The sequence below is a fragment of the Lagopus muta genome, chromosome 2 (assembly GCF_023343835.1).
Source record: "Lagopus muta isolate bLagMut1 chromosome 2, bLagMut1 primary, whole genome shotgun sequence".
Classification (NCBI taxonomy): domain Eukaryota; kingdom Metazoa; phylum Chordata; class Aves; order Galliformes; family Phasianidae; genus Lagopus; species Lagopus muta.
The window spans coordinates 286,637-305,036 of NC_064434.1; the positions used below are offsets into that span (position 1 = coordinate 286,637).

The 18,400-nt window shown below is 43.3% G+C and overlaps 1 protein-coding gene across 3 annotated transcripts in view; it reads left to right on the plus strand.

The window, feature by feature from the left end:
* EVA1A (eva-1 homolog A, regulator of programmed cell death) overlaps nt 1-18,400 on the plus strand; it is a 189,494-nt gene that overhangs the window by 85,516 nt on the left and 85,578 nt on the right. For all 3 annotated transcript variants that reach the window (XM_048935343.1, XM_048935344.1, XM_048935345.1), the window contains exon 5: nt 672-815. In XM_048935343.1, coding sequence (XP_048791300.1) covers nt 672-815 — 144 coding nt within the window. The remainder of the gene's footprint in view (nt 1-671; nt 816-18,400) is intronic.

An 18,400-nucleotide genomic window follows, 5' to 3' on the forward strand; every position in this document is an offset into this window, starting at 1 on the left:
TGTTTTACATGAGAAAACAGTTGCAAACAATCTGGTGAGTACTTTTGGACTTCTGCGTATTCTCAAGTCCTGATCTGACAAATATTTATACTTGTGTGGAACAAACACAGTTAATAGAATATTTCTACCTAGATGGTGGACAGTAAAACTGTAAAAAACTATAGGCTTAGAAATACAGCATCTGCAAAGAACAGACAGGGACAATGACCACTTCTGACTGCAGAAGTAGTGTGGAATCTGCAGAGTTGAGACAGCTCTTTTGTGCATAGCAAAGGCTAAAGAACCTCACAAACCTCCCACACTCACTCTCTCTCTTCCTCTCAAAATGAAACAAGCAACATCTGGAAAAAAATCTACACACTCAAATCAATTTTACTCTTCCCTGAACAAGTTCACAAAGCCCATCTTGCTCATACCCATAAAGTGGAAAGTTGCTAATAATTTTGCATGTTGCTGCGATCAGTTGCATTATCAGACAGCTAAATAAATGATAAACCAATAAATGATACACGTCATAAATTCCACATGCATATTTTAACTGTTATCCATGTATTTTCTTTTCCTGTGGCAGTTATTTAATTTACAAGGAAGCGTGTAGTGTTTCTGGATAAATGCACTGGAAAGAGACTCCTGAGATCTTTCTTCCATGCTCTGTCCTTTTTCCTTTACAGACTGCAAGTCAGCTACTGCTCTCCAACTCATGATCAAGCGCTGCCATGGGAAAAGAAGTTGTAGCATATATGCCAGCACCTATGAATTTGGAGATCCTTGTTATCCCGGCATCCAAAAGCATCTGAATGTCATCTATACCTGCGGTGAGTCACAAAATCAGTTCTTGCTGGGGTATGTGTTTGATGAGCAGCAGTACGTGAAAAACGAGAAGAGTTACGCATGTACGTAAAATGTTGTTGAGCTTCCAGTTGGCTCATTGTTATTTTCATTTGGTTAAATGGAAAGCCTGTGGATTACCTGAGAGGTTTAATTCAGTCTCTTTTTCTATTTATTGGGTTGACAGAAAAAAGCAGGAAGCATGGAAATGACATTTTGTTAACCCATTCAACACTGCCTCCTCGAGGCAGCAAATTCTGTTAGCCCATTTGATGGCTGGACTAGATGACCTTAGTGGTCTTTTCCAGCATTAATGATTCTATGATCCATCAGGTGCTTTTACTCTGAATGATACCCTGCTGTTTCGTTTTCCTGCAGAAAAGTTGTGGTTAACAGTAGGATCCTTTTTATTTTGTTCTGTATTTCATTTTTTACCAAACAATAAGGCAATCACTAATCCATGCCCACGGCATTCGTTGAAAAAACTTCAGGTGAATATGGCAATATTTTCCTAAGAAAATACTGTTGTTTGAAAATGATATGTCTTCATTTGGGATCATAAGTCACGGTGCTGAGTAGACACTGTACTCCTATCTGACTAATCCTCCTGTGCTGCAGAAGAGAACGATGCAGTATGAAAACAACTTCAGGTCTGACTTTCCCAGTTAAGAAATTTTGATCATTTGTAGCTGATAGATAGGAAAATATTTGCTTGAGGGTTTTGTTTGTATAGTTGTTGCTAGGATCAGCTTTGCCTCTCCCTCTGTTTCTTTCTACATTCACTGAAAAGAGAAATCCTGGTGCTGTTTTGGATCTGTTTGGATCTGCTGAGTAGATGAGCCATCTGATCTAGCAGAGGAGGTGTTGGCTGTGTCTCCAAACAGCAAATCTGTGGATGAATCCCTATGTGCAACAGCAGCATGCTAAATCTGATATATAATTTTTGATATGGAATGCTATAGAATTTGAATAGATGCTGTGGTGTGGCTGATGTGTTGCCTGTTCAAAAACAGAGCGAAGAATCAAGAGCATGAAGCTCTGAACGCCTGCCTGGCTGTTGTTTCATTTGGCAGAAGCAGCAGGAATGTTAAACTTTTTTTTCCCTTGTCACTTCTTTGTTTTTGTTTGAAATGATTTAGCAAGAAACAGAAATATTATCTATTCAAAGCCTTGCAAATTTTCTTGCCAGGGAGTTGACACTGCTATATTATTTTTTTCATAAACAGATTGGAGAGAATCTCATTCTCATGGGGATGTGAGCTCCATAATTCAAAATCAGGAACAAACCAAATAGGGCCCCATGATGTATTTCCAAGAAGATATCTCCTTCAAAGCCCTATGCAGCCTTCACGCATTGTGGTTCTGATCCCAAAGCCTACTATAGAAGGCATTGTTGATCTCTTCGCATGACTTCAGCTTTCCTAGTTAAAGCCTAACTGCATCAGGAAATGAGTCATGCTTGAGAGCACAATATGCCCTGGTTTGATTTCCAGTAGGTGAAATCTGCCTCATTATTTGAGGGTGTCCATGGTTCCTTCTCAAAACCACGATCTGAGCTGTCATGATTCAGCATGTCTGAGCTGATCATCAGACACATAATTCTCCTCTCAAAAAGCAAAATCCTTCAAAATATAAAGCCCAACTAAACAAGAAATCAAATTCTAGTTCCACATGGCCATGCTGGATCAAGGATCATTCTGGTATTCTCTTAAAAGAAATTATAAAACCAAGCAACTTGATGTTTTATAGCTTAAAGAATAAATGTGGTGTATTCCTGTTGGATATCTCCTTGTTTTGGGTTTTCATAAAGATGCATGCATGCATTATTACTCCTGCTGTGATGTTCTCTCACTTTCACAAAACCCATGGGAGTGAAAAGGGACTGGCTTTGACTAAGTCATGGCCTGAGCCAGTGATGGAGCAACTTTTGGGAAGGCAGGGCCAACCCAGGGAGCTCAGCTGCATGCAATGTACTGTGGACCAGAAGGGCTGGAGCCAGGATCCACCCCTTCTGAGCCCTCATTTAAGGGTTGGCATTGAGGTGAGGGGGTCTTCTTGGAGGTCCCTGCATGCCTGAGGCCTTCCAAAGGTAAGCAGTTCTTTTCCTTCATTCCTGTGTACACAGCCGCAGCATTTGGGCTCGTTCTCATTTACTGTAGACAAAGATTTTGCCACCCTGTTATTATCACGTTGTTTTCCATCCCATTATAGCATGGCAACTGCTAAAAGTGACTCAGATGGATTTCTTTTGATTTAGGCCAATCTCTTCTGTCACCTGTGTCTGGATACGTATCTTATTTTCCCATCTCTTTCAGTTAAAGATGCTGGATTCATGCAGAGTGGGTTTGTGGCTTTGATGGTTTTTGCTGGAGAGAAGTGAAAGGCACAGAGTAGTCCTAGTGTCACCTGGAAGCAAGACAGATGTACGTCACAGGTTTCTCTGGGCATCGCTTCAGCCGTGGTCTGACTGACCATGTCACTTGTCTTACCTGCGACAAAAAAACTGATGTGTCCGTGCCAAGAGTTACTGACCATCAGTGCCTCTTCAGAAGAGGTGGTAAGAGCAAGCCCGCTGATGGATGTGCTGTGTGCATAGGAGGACCTTCAAACAGCCATTTTCCTTGTGAGAAACTTTACTAGCTGTAGGTTCAGGGCCCCTGAACTCAGCTCTTGGTGCTAAAGCATGAACAGGGCTGAGAATAATGTCTCTCGCTGACAGCAATTCCTGAAAAAAGAAAAAATCCAATGAGGGATTACTTTGTGAGGTGATAAAGGATTATATAAATTCAAAACTTGTATTGTGAGCAGAAATCGTGGCCCTTTTGCTGAGGTGGGCTTTACGACTGCTGTTAGTATGCAGTTTGCATAGAGAAGCTGTGAACAGCAAGTGATGTGACATCTCCAAGTCCTGAGAGGAGTACATCTGAAAAAGTCTCTTGGACTCTTCTTCTGTGACTTTTCAGGAGGAGCTGAGCCCTATTCCTAATCTCCTGCTTTCTTCAAGAGATAAATAGGTAAGGCAACAGCTCTGGTTTCTTATTAGCTAGTTCCAGATTTCTTGGAGATTCATTCCTACAGCCTCTGTGTTTTATTGGTTGTAAGAATACCTTCCAGACATAAAGAATTAAGTTGATGAATCTGGCTTAAAGGAAAAGCGTTGTTGCATGAGCTTTAACAAGACCAAGTGCAGCGTCTTGCATTTCTGTTACAAAAACTCCGTGCATCGCTACAGGCCTGGGGCAGAGCAGCTAGAAAGCAGCATGGCAGGAAAGTATCTGGGGGTGCTGGCTGACAGCTGGCTGAATGTGAACCAGCAGTGTGCGCAGGTGGCCAAGAGTACCAAGAGCATCCTGGCCTCTGTCACAAACAGTGCGGTGAGCAGGACTAGTGAGGTGATCTGTATTCACGTTGGTGAGGCTGCACATTGAGTACTGTGTTCAGTTGTGGGCCTCTGACTACAGAGATAATGTTGGGGCCCTGGAGCATGTCCAGAGAAGGACGGTTAAGCTGTGAAGGATCTGGAGCACCACCCTCATGGGGAGTGGCTGAGGAAACTGGCATTGTTCAGTCTGGAGAAGTGGAGCTCAGGGGAGACCTTAAAATGCTGTACAGCTTCCTGAAATGAGGCTGTGACGAGGGGAGGATTGGCCTCTGCTCCCCAGTAATGGGTCAGACTAGATGATGTTGATGGTCTTTCCAACCTTGACAATTCTATGATTCTGCTGGTGTCATTATTGCAGTGATTTTTGTACTTACTGATAAAAGTTATTGTATTCCTCACCTTTTCCTTTTTCTTAATTGTCTATTTATTATCTTTAAAGATTCTCTTTAACTCTCTAAACATCTTTCCTCCCTGGTGTTCTAGACTTTTTCTGCCTGTACTGAACTTCTAACCCAGCAGTGAGTTTAAAGAAAAGTTGCATTTTTGTCTCACGAGTGATATCACTTCATTCAAGGGAATATTTAAAGGTATGCATTATTTTTAAGTCCCACGCGTAAATACCATGAAAGTTTAACACGTTCTCAAGTCCTTGAATAGGGCTTGTCTGTATGTAGCAAGAACGGCGCAATAAGAAGCGAGCAATCCAAGTGACTGCTGTCCTGCCTGCCAGACCTGACCCTTGCAGTCAGTGTAAGCCTCTGGTCTTCAAAGGCATGAATTGATCAGAAATGGCCTGATGGGGGAAAGAAAAGGAGGGGGAGAAAAAAAAAGGAGATTGTGAATTTCTTTGTTTGTAGGCATGTTTCAGTGGTTTGGTTATCAGGTCTGCATAACTGGTAGTGGTAATGTTCTGTTAGACATGGCTATAACAAAATGGAGGAAGTCACAGGTAACTCAATAAGGGAGCTTGATAAGTAAAGGATAAAGCATCACTGCAATCATCAGCCAGTGCTGTTTTATGGTAGCTTTGTGCTACTGAGAGACTAAAGAGGCCGATGAGAGGTGATGGAGATTATCTGGGGTGATCTCTGAGTACTTGGAAAAGCAGTTTGGCTAACTCCAAAATGTTGCGGTTAAATAAATATCCTGTGTACGTTAGACTAGAGGCAGGCTTTGTTTTAGATGAGAGCACTGACGTTTTAGATGAGAGCCTTTTTAATCGCAATGAGGAGAGAGGCTGAAGATCTGCACGAAGGCTCTCCTGTCATCTCAAAAGGGCCGTGCTGTTGTCCATTACCTCCTGCATAGTGAACTTGTCAGTGTTTCAGGCTGCATGTACTTTTATTACTGCTAAAGTGCTTTCTCTTGGTATAAAAAAAAATGTCCAGGATCCCCAACAAATGGGGAAAAAGCATTCAAATTAAGAAGAAAACTTATTAGACACCTTTTGAAACAGAGCAATACAGGCAGCCTCTTGCTAGAGGAAGACACAATATATACAAGGACTTCTTTTTGTCAGAAGTTACAAAACTGATTTTTGCCAGCAAACATTTCAAGCAGCTTAGCTCCAAGGATATTAAACTGTATATACAGTGTTTGAAACTGTGTAACAGAATTCTTTTGCCATATGGTAAAGCAGAACTCAAAGGCACTCAGATTTTAAATTAAGGCCAAATAGTTTGACCTACCAAGTAATGAAGTAATAAGTAATTTTGGAATATAATCCCCAAATATAGCTACTTTCATTGTCAGAAATCAAGGTTCAGATGAGGTTTGGGACGTATGTTCAAAGCCTGAGTCTTATTTTTCTAAGATGATAGAAGCTTGTGTAGTTTTGTTTTTTTGTGCATCAAACCTGTGCTTCTGGTCAAGTTATGTGCATCTCTTATCCAGTCCCATGTAATGACTACAAAGAATGAAACGTTCATGAAGTGGGATTCATCTAACCAAGTGCAGGCATAAAGCATAGAGATTTACAGTGTAAACGTTCCCATCTGAGAAAAATTACTTTTATTGGTAATTGAGAGGAACAGCTGCCTTCGAGGCACAAATCATCTCATCCTAAAGCAGATGCCTGAAAGATGAACAGCATATTTGAGGTGACAGTTCCCCTGTGCTAACTGTAAACTGAGCTGCTTGTACCTAGTTGAGATACACAATCTATACACAGGACTTCTACAGTGCACATATCTACATCTGATTAGATGGCTTTCAACCACTATGTTCTTGGTCAAGTGCTCATTTTGGTCAAAATTACCACTGCCTTATAATGATGATTACAACACCTGTCTTTTTTTTCCTTATGAGTCCTGATTTCCACTCCCACCGTTTGATTTTTCTGATCTTTTGTTCTTAGTTTTGTTGTAGATTGCCATGGACTGAAGTTGGTAGAGAGTGCAGAGTGGCTTTTCATTTGGTTATAGCATTTGTTTCCTGTTCCTGCAAGCAAATGGATGTATTGAACCTCCTTCCAGCCTTTTATATACTTCCATGAAGGGAAGGAAAAGAAAAAAGCCTTTTTCTTCTTTTTAGAAACTGAGATCATTCAGGAATTCTCAAACTTCATAGAACCTATTAGAGAAGCATATGTGTAATAGTGTAACTGCTCCATGATGGGTCGGACATATCAGTTTAAGGCTGATGTTTTCCAGCTTCTGAGGCTGTGACTTTTTCATCTTTACTGATGATGGAGCAACTTTCTTTATGTTTGCAGTTTCCTGGACCTTGGAGAGAAGCAAAGAAGGAAACTCCTCGTTAAGCAAGGTTCTTATAACTTGGATCAACAGTACAAATCTATTGGAGATGATTGATTGATTAAAGGAAAAGGCAAGATCTCTTGCTGGCCTGAGCTAGAGTGAGACACTCAACTCTACTGATGGGCTTGAAAGTACCTGTTATGAACAGAGTCTGTAGTGGCTCTGCTATCATACATCAAGGAAGAATATGCTATAGAGGCAATGGCTTGTTTAGGTTTAAGGTTAGAGATTGCCCAAGAACGTGGATTGGGATGATGTGTCCAGGAACAAACATAGCTCGGAGTTAGAAAAGCACAAACAGCCTAATTAGTTTGAAGATGAAGCTTGGTAAATGAGGTAATGGGAAGATGTCAGTGCATGGCTCCTTTCTGTCTTTGCTCACCATACAACTCACTGTAGTGTGATCTGAATTGTACATCCAGAACAATCCGATCATGTCTGGCCTGGCTATCCCAGACAGCAGATTTTCTTTACCAGGGAAGGATGAGCTTGTCTGATGTAGATTAGGATAAATAAATATTCTGAGGAAGCAGAGCTTGGCATCTCAGGTGGAGGAGGAGTAGGCAATGCTGTCACCTCTAGAGAAAGGCTTGGAAGCCCTTTAATTATTGCAGAGAAGAAATGGAGACCTGGAGATAAAAGTCATTGCCTTGGGGATAAGGAGGAAAGAAGAAGGGGCTGGAGGATGCTGAGAGAGTTCAAAGGACACTTTTTACAATGATGGAAGCAGAATGCCACCTTACAACTAGGGAAGCTTAGCAAGCCTGCTGCGGTCATTCACTTCAGCCTTACTGAAAATTGTGTAGGGCTTCTACTATGGAAGAAAAGAGTCCTATAGAGAGTTAGTTAAATTACTCTGATGCTCCTGACACACTCAGTTTTGTGTGCTTGAATCCTTTATTCCTTTTATGATGTTGTTGTTGTTGTACTTGATAAAGACCACCATCTAAAAGTGCAGTGGGTAAGGGGCTCAGCGTGGGGTTCTCACGTAGTGTAGGGGATGCTCCAGGGTTGTTTTGCCCAGAGGGTACAGGTGGAGGTACAGCCATGGCTGGTGTATGTGAAGACTTTGTGCAGGGGCTGATGGCAAGGATGGTGGGAAGGCAGGTGGGATTTCTTTTCCTTCTGATATTACCTACGTTTTCTTAGAGACTTTTAGAAATGTGTTAGTATGAACCCAGAATGCCCGCTGCAATAATTGTAATGCTAGACTAACATAAACCAAGATTTTATGCTGGCTGACAAATCCTTGAGGTTTCTAACCTCAAAGAGTTGCTACTGTCAAATGATTTTCTCTGGCATACATATGCAAGTCCTTGGGGCTGAACAGCATTTTGCCAAATAGAGAACTGGTCCCAGACTGAGTGTGGCTTTGTGGGTCCCCCCCTGGCTGTGCTGAAACCATCCTACTCTGGGACACAGCCTTGAAAGCAATTGTAGTCCACTCTTAATGTCACCCAAGAAAAGCAGACCTACCTGCGAATGGCTGTGCAGGATGGCATTTGAACCTAATCCATTGTAAGGGAATCTTTCAAGAAGCATGGGGAGAGATAAGTGAAGCAGAGTTAAAGTGATGGGGATTATGTGTATGACGATATTTTTTTTCCCTGCATGCATAACTCTGCTATTGAGACTTTCTGTTCTTTGGCATGATTATTCCTTTTACAGAGTTCTTTTAAAAGTTCTGGATAATTTACAGACATCTACTGTTTTATTGTCACAGCCAGCTTCTTCACCTGGGAACCTCACTGAACATCATCGTTAAATAGGGTTCCTGTTGATTTTTCCATGCATGTCAAGACAAGCAGAGTTGGTAATTGACTTTAATGTTATCAGATGTGAGGCTTCTTTACCGAGATGGCAGCAGGCAGCCAGTCTGCCATCCTCCTCCATGTGGGAGACTGCAGGCTGTGGTCCGAGGAATGTCTGAGCAATGGATGGCTGACCCTTCATTCAGCGATCTCCTTAACTGCTCCTAATTGAGGTTAATGCCAGAGGCATTGACACCTTGATGGGAACTCATTAGTGCCCGGAGGCTACTGCAGATTGCTGACAGCTCAGTACCATATCGTTTAGATGAAATGCAAAGGGAGTGTTTGGCAATATGACTAAGATATATTTGCATAGATCACATATGTGCTTTCTCTTTGACTTTTGAAAATGTACCAAGATAATGCCATTTTCTTCCACTGTTTATGGAAGGACTCTCAGCTGGCATTGTCTGTGAGCACCAGTCCATTTCTCTGCACATCTCCCACTGCCCTGCTGTTTGTTTGCTTGCACACTTTTTCATCTCTCCACTTCAATGAGCAGACAAGAAATTCGCTGTGATTTGGAAAACTCTTGCTCCTGAGTAGGAGAAGAGCACGATGGAGAGGGGATATAAACAGTGATTTTGTGAAAGCCACCAAAACTGATAAAATATGAGAACACGGTGACGGGGCCCTTTGGTACAACTGGAGCTTGTAAATGACTGCTGACATAGGGAGGGGAAAAAAAAAAAAAAAAAAGGAGCTTCTCAGGGGTGTCTGTAGTCCCTTGATGAAAGATATCATAGGCATCAGATGCATACTTAATTGCTAGGAAGTGCACTAATGACTTACATCACTTGGCATGCCTACAGGCTGCCGCAAGGCCTGTCCTGCTGTGCAGTGCACTGGCTTATTGAGAAGCCATCCCTGCTGTGAGTAATTCTGTGGCTACGTAGGCAGGGCTGGTGGATCTTGGGAGAAAGTGCAAAGACAGTTTACATGAAGGTTTGTGTCACAGGAGCTGAGTCTAAGATCTTTCAGCGTAAAGCCTTACCTGTGTGTGCCTCCTCCCCCCCCAGCAGTGGTGACTTTTACTGGTGGTGGTGACTTTGTTAGATGAGTAGAGCCATGCTTTGTCCTTCTGCTGGACATTCATCATGCAGTGCTTCTACCCAATCCTTTCTACATCCTGAAATGAAAGGCACCAGGATCAGGCAAGATAATTTGTCATTACGTGTTAGTCACCACAGCTGGGGGCCTCTCTGGCCAAAAGAACTCGGGGAGGAGCTCCAAAGCAGGCAGACATTAACAGCTGACCTACATGAGTTAGTCAAGGGAGTTGATGCTGTGCCTTATATGAATTATGTGACTTGTATGACTGTTCTGATTTCTAATGGCTCACTGATGGATGTGTGGCCACTAAAGAACATTTCTCTTGTTCCTCTGCTCTCTTCTGTGAGAAGTGCTGTAGGACACAGAGGCTGATGTTTCCATGTCCTCCCACTACCCATGGGAAATGCTTTTTCAACATTCGGTGGCATGCTGAGGGTCTGGAGAGCCACTCTCCTCTCCCTCTTCGTACATCTTCTTGTGTTTCTGCTGGCTCTCTGAAGCCTGATGCAGTGGTATTTTATCTTCTGGCTGTATGGAGACTTTAGAACAGGCTTTAACATTCTTGGTATCCCTGTGCTCAGCAATGGGGAAGATCCACGGGAAGCCCCCTAAAGGAAATGTCTGCTCAGTGCAGGTGAACTTTCAGGACGCCCACTCCCCGCGTTAAGTGAGGAGATTGCTGTGGCAGTTAACCCCAGCACACTCCATCTTCAGGAAAGGTCCGGCTTCCACTTTTCCTGTTTCTGTTTCAGGACCTCAGTTCATTCAAAGTGGACCCACCCAAACAGTCAATGCCCTTCAGACAGACACTTCAAATACTGTTGGCAGTGGCTACTTTTCATGTTGTGATTTAGTCATTGTTTGGCCAAGCCACTCTTGTTCAGCTCCTTTAATCTTTCCTCATAAATCAAGCTTCCCAGTCTCTGTTGTCTTTGTGTTGCTCTTTTCCTCAGTCACCTCTTTCTTGTAACAAGCACTGAGTAAGCTGCTGGCCTTTTTACCTTGGGGGCAGAAGCTTGTGATATTTTTTTTTTTGCCATATGTTAACGATGGATGCTGTTTCAGAATTGCTACCCAAGAGCCATGGCTGAATCTCTTTCTGGAGTTTCACTCTCAGGTATCTTGATGCTCAGTATTTCACTTATTTACCCTCATTTTGGTGAACCCACATTTTCACCTTTTGGTGAACCCTTATTTACCCTCATTTTGATGGAAAGTAGCAACTTCTGAAAGCCAGAGTATTTCTGCTTGGAAGCAGGATCCTGGGGGCTGATGTCACAGCATCCCTTCCAGCTGGTAGTTTGCCTGGCTCTGCTAATATAAAGACGTGGGGACTTAAGGATGACTGATACTGCATAGTATAAATAGCAAAGCAAATCCCACTAAATCCCTTTAGAATATATTTAACTAAATTCCTAACCCATGAGGCCAGGCTGGGCCGTGTCTTATCTTTAAAAGCCATCTTACAGGTGGGTGCAAGAACTCTGGAGGCTGGTTAATCCAACCAGATGTAGCCTTGGTGCCTCCAGGGAAGGAGTGAGGGAGGGAGGACAAAGAGTTGGAGATTTCATTTGCTGGAAGTGTCACTCCATTGTGGTTCAAGCCGAAGCATCAGGGAGAGGAATATACCTGGTATGCAGCTCCATCTGGAGTCCAACAGATCTGTTATCTATCTATCTGTCTATCTGAAAAGTGAGCATCCTGACTGAGGCTGTAGTGATCTAGGGAGTGTGTATCAGGTACCAGGCAGTAGATGGAACTTACTCTGGCTAGTCCGTAGGTCATGTATATTTGCTTCAAGCTTTGACAAAATGGTTCTAGTATTTCTTCTCTAAAAAGAAAACATGAATAATTTTTTTTTTTTTGAGGGTATATGAAAACTTAGAAGGAAAATGAATTGTCTCATACAAGGACCAAAAATATCCCAGCACATTATTAACCCTTCTCTATACTGACAATATTTGTGGGGTTTTTTTTTTGGGGGGGGGGGGACAGCTTGGTATTTGGCATGGCTCATGGACACTGGCCTTAGACATCCTCCTTGCCCAGAGAGATGGTGCAAACCCCATCGCTGGAATCACTGAGGGTCAGGCTGACAGGGCTCTGAGCGCCTGATGAGCTATAGGTGTTCATGGCAGGGGAGCCTTCCATCTAAAATGATTCTACAATTCTTAGCCCTAGCAGTTTGTCACAAGCTCTTTGGCACTGGGCAGCCACTGCAGGGCCCAGGGCTGCCAGCTGCTGGGCAAACCAGAGAAATAGCAGCGTCACCACCTCCCTTGGCCTTTCAGCTTATGCATGTAGTGCAGAAGTGATCACGCAGGTGTGGTGAGTCTCTGTCAGTGCCTGCGGTTCCTGTTGAACTTCAGTGGTGTGAAGCTTTGGGAAGTACAGGTGTTAAGCTCCTGCCCAATGTCTCCACTGTGGTCACGGTAATGAAGTCAGTCACGAATTCAATGGCTGTCCTGCATTTTTCCTTTATTTTTTTCATTCTTCTGGATTATTCTTATAATTCATAGAATGAAATAACAGAGATTAAATTCCCATCTCATGTGTTTGTGGATTTTATTTTTTTTTTTCAGTGAAAAACCCAAACCATTCAGGGTTTATCCCAGGATTACACACTAACACACATTCCTTGATGTGCCCCGTGTTGATAAAAGGGTCCAAATCCTGCTGTGTGAAAGCTGTACCTGATACCCACAATTACAAAAGGCAGAATTTCTCCTTTCGCTATTACAGATATCAAAACCTTCTGCAGATGCGTTGGGTGTCAGCAAAGAATGAAGTGCAGGGTGTTGGTACTGTGTTGTGACTGCTGAGAGGAGTGAGTCTCTTAGTAAATTGCAGTAGGAATAAGTAATGTAAATTTTCTATCAGACATTAGCCTATTGCTATATTAACAAATGCGTGGATTCACTCTCCTTCATCACCTTGTAACTCTTTGTCCCTTAAGTTATCCTTAATTAGAAACTTCTGTTGCCTCTGACAGAAGACGAAACAGTGAAGGCACAGATATGTTTGAATTTTTGTTTTTATTTTCCTTCCTGTTCCCATTCGGTGTTGTCAGGGCAGTAATTTCTCTCCAAGCCACACTTCGGCACGTGCATATGTTTGTATTTAATTTCCAGATGGGGAGGCAGGCTTCTAATAGCAGCACAGTTTGCTGCTTTATAGCTCCGGATGACTGACTGACCTGCCTTTTGCAGATTGCCAGGAAACTCTGCCCCATACCTTGGGATGCCAACACACTCCTGTCTGAGCCAGGCTGTTTGAATTTCAACAAGGAGTGATTTACCTGTCCAGACTGCATGAAGGTTCAACAGTTCTCTACCTGTGTGAGACTGGCTTGCCTTTGAATTCAGGGTCTTATGAACTGCTTTACTTCTTGGCATGATAGCTCTTTGTGGATGTGTTTCCCAAAGTCTTGAGCAGATAGATTTAGTTCAAGAAAATGTATTTAATTATCAGCACTGCTGGTTTTTTTGTTTGTTTGTTTGTTTGCTTTTCAGGGTAAAAAATGTTTTTCTAAGAGGTGTTGGTGATGATTTCTCTCTGTTTCCTGGAAGAGCTCCTCTGCAGGCTTCTCATTGCATCTCAGGTGTCTCATCCTGGCTTGGTGACTTGTATTTCCTCGTGGAGCAAGCTGTAGATCTCATTGTAGGCCAGTGCAACCCACAGATGCTTTTGAAGTTCAAGGCTAAAGGGTTGGACTAGCAGTGGATGCAGTCCTGAGTGTAAGCAGAGTGCATAGACATATTGATCTGAATGGGAACGCAGTTGCAGATAGGTATGTCATTAAATGCTCTGATGCTGACCAGATGTAACTATACACATTATAATCACCACATATGGACTAGATAACCTGGCTTCCCTTTGTAGTCAGTATATGAAAAGAAATACACGGTTCTGGGTTGCAGCTCATTTCATTTTTAAAATGTCTCAGGCACCGTACAAGTGCTTATTTTTCTTTCATTGATGAAGGGGAACTGTGTTGACTGGAACAGACGTGTTATTAACATCTGTAGTTAGGTCTAATAAATCTTAGCTTGGATTCTATAAAGTTATGTATTTTATGAACTGTTTGCCGTTTTTCTTAAAGAGTCCTCAAACCTCACAATATTTAAATGCAATTCTATTGTGTTGGTTATAAGTTTATAATTTGCTTCAGATGTTTGTTATTTTTTTTAAACTTACAAGAAGTTGTTAAAAAGTAGTTGTATCACAGAAAACCCACAAGTGAGATGTAGTTCAGTAACATCTACATTAGGGCAATAAGCCTCTTCTGAAGGGCGCGTATTTGCTGCTGTTGTACCCAGTTCTGTAGGATGGGATTCAGTTTCTCATTCTGCTACCAATTGTAGCTGCCTGGAGGCAGATGAAATATCAAAGCTCCTATTATAGGCAGTGAGCCTAAGAAACTTTGTTTTTATACCAACTAGATACAAGAGTTCATTTCCCTATATATATGTGCATTGAGATATTTTAGACAATGTTTTTCCTCATAGAGTCTACCTATTATTTGCAGACCTTGTCTTTGTTGGAGCCCAGGCCTTTCAAAATCATTCTGCACTTAAGTTTAACAGGATTGTGGGTATTTGCAGGGTTGAATTGCTCTCAGACTGTCAAGATCTGATCAGTGCTGACACTTACGGAATCATATAATCACAGAATTGTAGGGGTTGGAAGGGATCTCTGGGGATCATCTAGTTCACCTCCACCCCCACTAAACCAGGTTCCCTTCAGGAGTTTGCAGTCAGGAGTTCGTACACCTAACAGCCATGTGAATGTTCACATTGCAGCCACGTAAATGTTTGTCTGAATTCGGAGCTGGCTCCCCAGATTCTTGTCACTCTGTGAGGAGGAAACCCTGGGGAAAGGGTTTGTATTTTTCTAAGGGATACGCCGGTCCTAATATAGTGTCATTTCTCTGGCAGCCATCCCTGTGGAGAATAGTGGGAACGTAAGAAAGGCTGTTTCCATTGCTATTTCATATTTGCTTTTACCAGTCTTTGAAAACAACAAATCCCAAAAATGGACATGGTAGTGTTATCCTGCCTGTGGCACAGAAAAGCAAGGGGATCAATCTCTGTTTTAAGTTATCAAAAGAATCCATGTCCTTCTGAAGAGCATTTCCTTTTTCCAGTCAGCGATAAAAGAAAAACATTCCCATTCTTTTTATTTCAGTGGAAAACTACTAAACTCAAAAGCAAGGGTTTGGTGTTAGGGCTGTAGTCCTAACATTGGAAACATAATTATTTCCAACAAGAACTACTCTGAACCAATTAAAGAATAGGAATTTGTCCTACAGTCAAAAGCTCCTTGAGGTATTTTACAGTAAATTCATGTAGTAACGCGATGTTCTGGTCATACTCCAGCCAAATCTGCAAGAAGAAATCTGCTTGGGCATCCTGTGCCACCTGTAGAAAGGTCTAGGCAGGAGGAGAGAACATCCCAGTCAATAAGCCCTACATTGGGGAGCATTTTCCTGCCTTGGATCCCATGGTCCCGTGAGAGCAAGGGATCCAGGAGGGTAGAACACAGTCACCCAGCAGCTCAATGCATCCTTTTCCTGGGTGCCCGTTCTCAGACAGCAGCTGCACTGTGTGCTGCTCTCTGGTCCACTGAGGGCAGGGGGATTCTTCTGTCTGATACTAATGACTTTGCCCATGTTTGGATGGAAAAAGTTGTTGGAGAACCTCCACCATTATTGTGAATGGACACCAAGGTAGGCTACTTTGAAAAGTTTAAAAATACAGACTTCTCAGACCAGTGGGTTTTTTGGCCATTCAATTAACATTTATTTCTTCAGTAATAATTTTTTAAAAATCTAACATTTTTTATTAAACATTCCCTGTTCAGTCTACACTCCAGTTTGCATTGGAGGTGCCTGGGATCAGATCCAGAAAGCCGGAAGGATCTGGAGTGTTTTTAGTCATTAACCAAGGATGTGTCTGAAAAGAAGTCTGGAGCTCAGAAATGAAGAAGGCGATAGAATTACCTTTCTAGTCAAGGTTTGAATCTCTTTTTAGACAAGAGCTCTTGCAGATAGAAAGGCCAAACTCCCCACTTGTGCTGGGTGAACAGGTCAGTAAAGGATAATGTCTGATCAGCTTGTAGGATTTGATGAAAAATCTTTCAGTGGAGCCAGCAGGTTTGAAGTCAGGTCTCAGAAGATTCTGTTCTGCAACAAACACAGAGAAACAGCAGTATTATAGACCAAGGTGTCCATTTTGGTTATTATGATGCAATTATGACTGATTCTTAGTCCACAAACTCACCCTGTTTCCTTAGCTTGCCTAGCAGTTTTTATGAACAAAACATACTATTGAAAGGGAGCTGTACATAATGTGGTTTCCTGAGCCTTTAAACATCATCAAAAGCAGCGGAGCCAAAGTAATCACTCCTAGTAAACAAACACATTTGGAGTCTGAATCTGAATCCAGTGTAAGTGTAATAACCTACCTTCATTTGCATCCTTTGGTGACTAAGGTTTTGCAGTGAGATTACAGCCTGAAGGTTCCAAGTTAATAACTTCAGCTGTGTGCCTCTTGGTTTTATACAACCCATAAACCGTCAGAAAATGTATTGCTCTGATTTAGTCTCAAACTTCCTGGAGTGGATGAGAGCTGTGGCCCTCATGATAGATAGCAGATGCTAATATTTAGCAAATTATAATGCAAGCCGCAGAAAAGTAGAGAGGAAAATATATTCCCAAGGGCTAATAATTAATGTAAAGAGCCAAGGAATAGTTGACAGGGGAGGCAGTGTCCCTGACTTCCCTCTTGCATGGATAAGCTGCTGCTGTCCTGATCTAGGGCCCACATGGATCCCTCCAGAACCAATCTTACTCTTGGCAGTAACTCAGGACGTGCAAACTCCCAGCCTGATGGTTTCCAGCCCTGTCTGGTGGTGATGGAGGCTGTATTCAAGGCAGCTGAATCAGCTTATGGCTAGAGTTTGACTGTTGTTTGCAGGAACTTCTCCAATGCCTCTGTGCCATCTGCTCCTTGCATAGGGTGGGTATTTTACAACACCATTTTTCTGTCATCACTTTCCAGATAGTCACTTCTCAGGGAACTAAACTATCCTCTGTCTTACACCCAACCAGTGAGGGCATATCCCCATTCCAAAGCTGCCTTTGCCTGGCATATGCTGTCCTGGAAGAGCTGTATTCCCTGTGTACAGATAGGACTGTTCTGGTGGGTGCTGTGCAAAATCAAGTCAGGCCTTGAGGCATGGGTTCGTACAGCTGGGAAGTGGATGCTGTGCCATAAAGCAGAGGCTGGGCTGACCTCTGGCCTCTTTTTGTGACCTGAAAGAGAGGCAGCTGGGATGTGGATGATGCTGACCAGCTGTGCCTGCTGCTTGTGCTTTGCAATGGGAACAGGGCTATGCAGAGTGGGGAACAGACAGAAAGGAATGAGAAGGGCAAGTCTCACTTGAGATACGATGGATCTGCAGAGGATGGGGTTGCTTCCTTTTTATTTTTAATGTTTTGTGTTGGTTTTTTTGGCCTGTAAAGTCTGTACTTACATTGTGTTCTGCCAAGAAGTTGAGCTTTTCACCTGCAATATTATATGCAGAGAAGATGCTTATTTATAGAATCATAAAATGGCTCCCTTTAGGTACTGCAGGCTACAATGAGGTCACCCCGCAGCTTCTCTTCTCCTGGCTGAACAGGCCCAGCTCCCTCAGCCTGTCTTTGTAGTGGAGGTGCTGCAGCCCCCGATCATCTTTGTGGCTCCTCTGGATCCTCTCCAACAGCTCCCTGTCTTTCTTGTACTGAAGCCCCCAGCCCTGGACGCAGTGCTGCAGATGGGGCCTCACAAGAGCAGAGCAGAGAGGGACCTCACCTCCCTGTCCCTGCTGGCCACCCCTCTGCTGACAGAGTCCAGGATACCATTTGCTTTCCGAGCTGGTGTTCAATTTTTCACACCCAGAACCCCCAGGTCCTTCTCCGCAGGGCTGCTCTCAAGCACCGCTCCTTCCAGTCTGTATGGATACCTGGGATTCCTCTGGCCCAAGTGCCAAACTCTGCACTTTGCCGTGTTGAACCTCATCAGGTTCCCCCTGCCCACCTTTCCAGCCTCTCGAGGTCCCTCTGAATGGCCTCCCTTCCTTCCACCGTGCGGACTGCACCACTCAGCTTGGTGTCGTCAGCAAATGGCTGAGGCTGCCATCGCTGTCATGATGAAGATGTTACAGAGCACCACTCCCAAGACAGAGTCCTGGGGACGCCACTCGTTACCGGCCTCCACCTGGACACAGAGCCATTGAGGACCACCCTCTGTCTGCGGCTGTTCAACCAATTCCTTTTGCACCAGGTGGTCCACCTGTCAAATCCACATCTCTCTTGGACCATGTCAAAGGCCTCGGTCAAGTCCAGCTAACTGACATCGGTCACCTTGTCCACCGACACCATCACTCTATCACAGAAGGCTACCACATTGGTCAAGCATGACCTGGCCCTGGTGAAGCCATGCTGGCTGTCTCGGATCACACACCCATTCCTCATGTGATCAAGCGTGTCGTGCAGGAGGATCTGTTCCATCATCTTCCCAGTCACA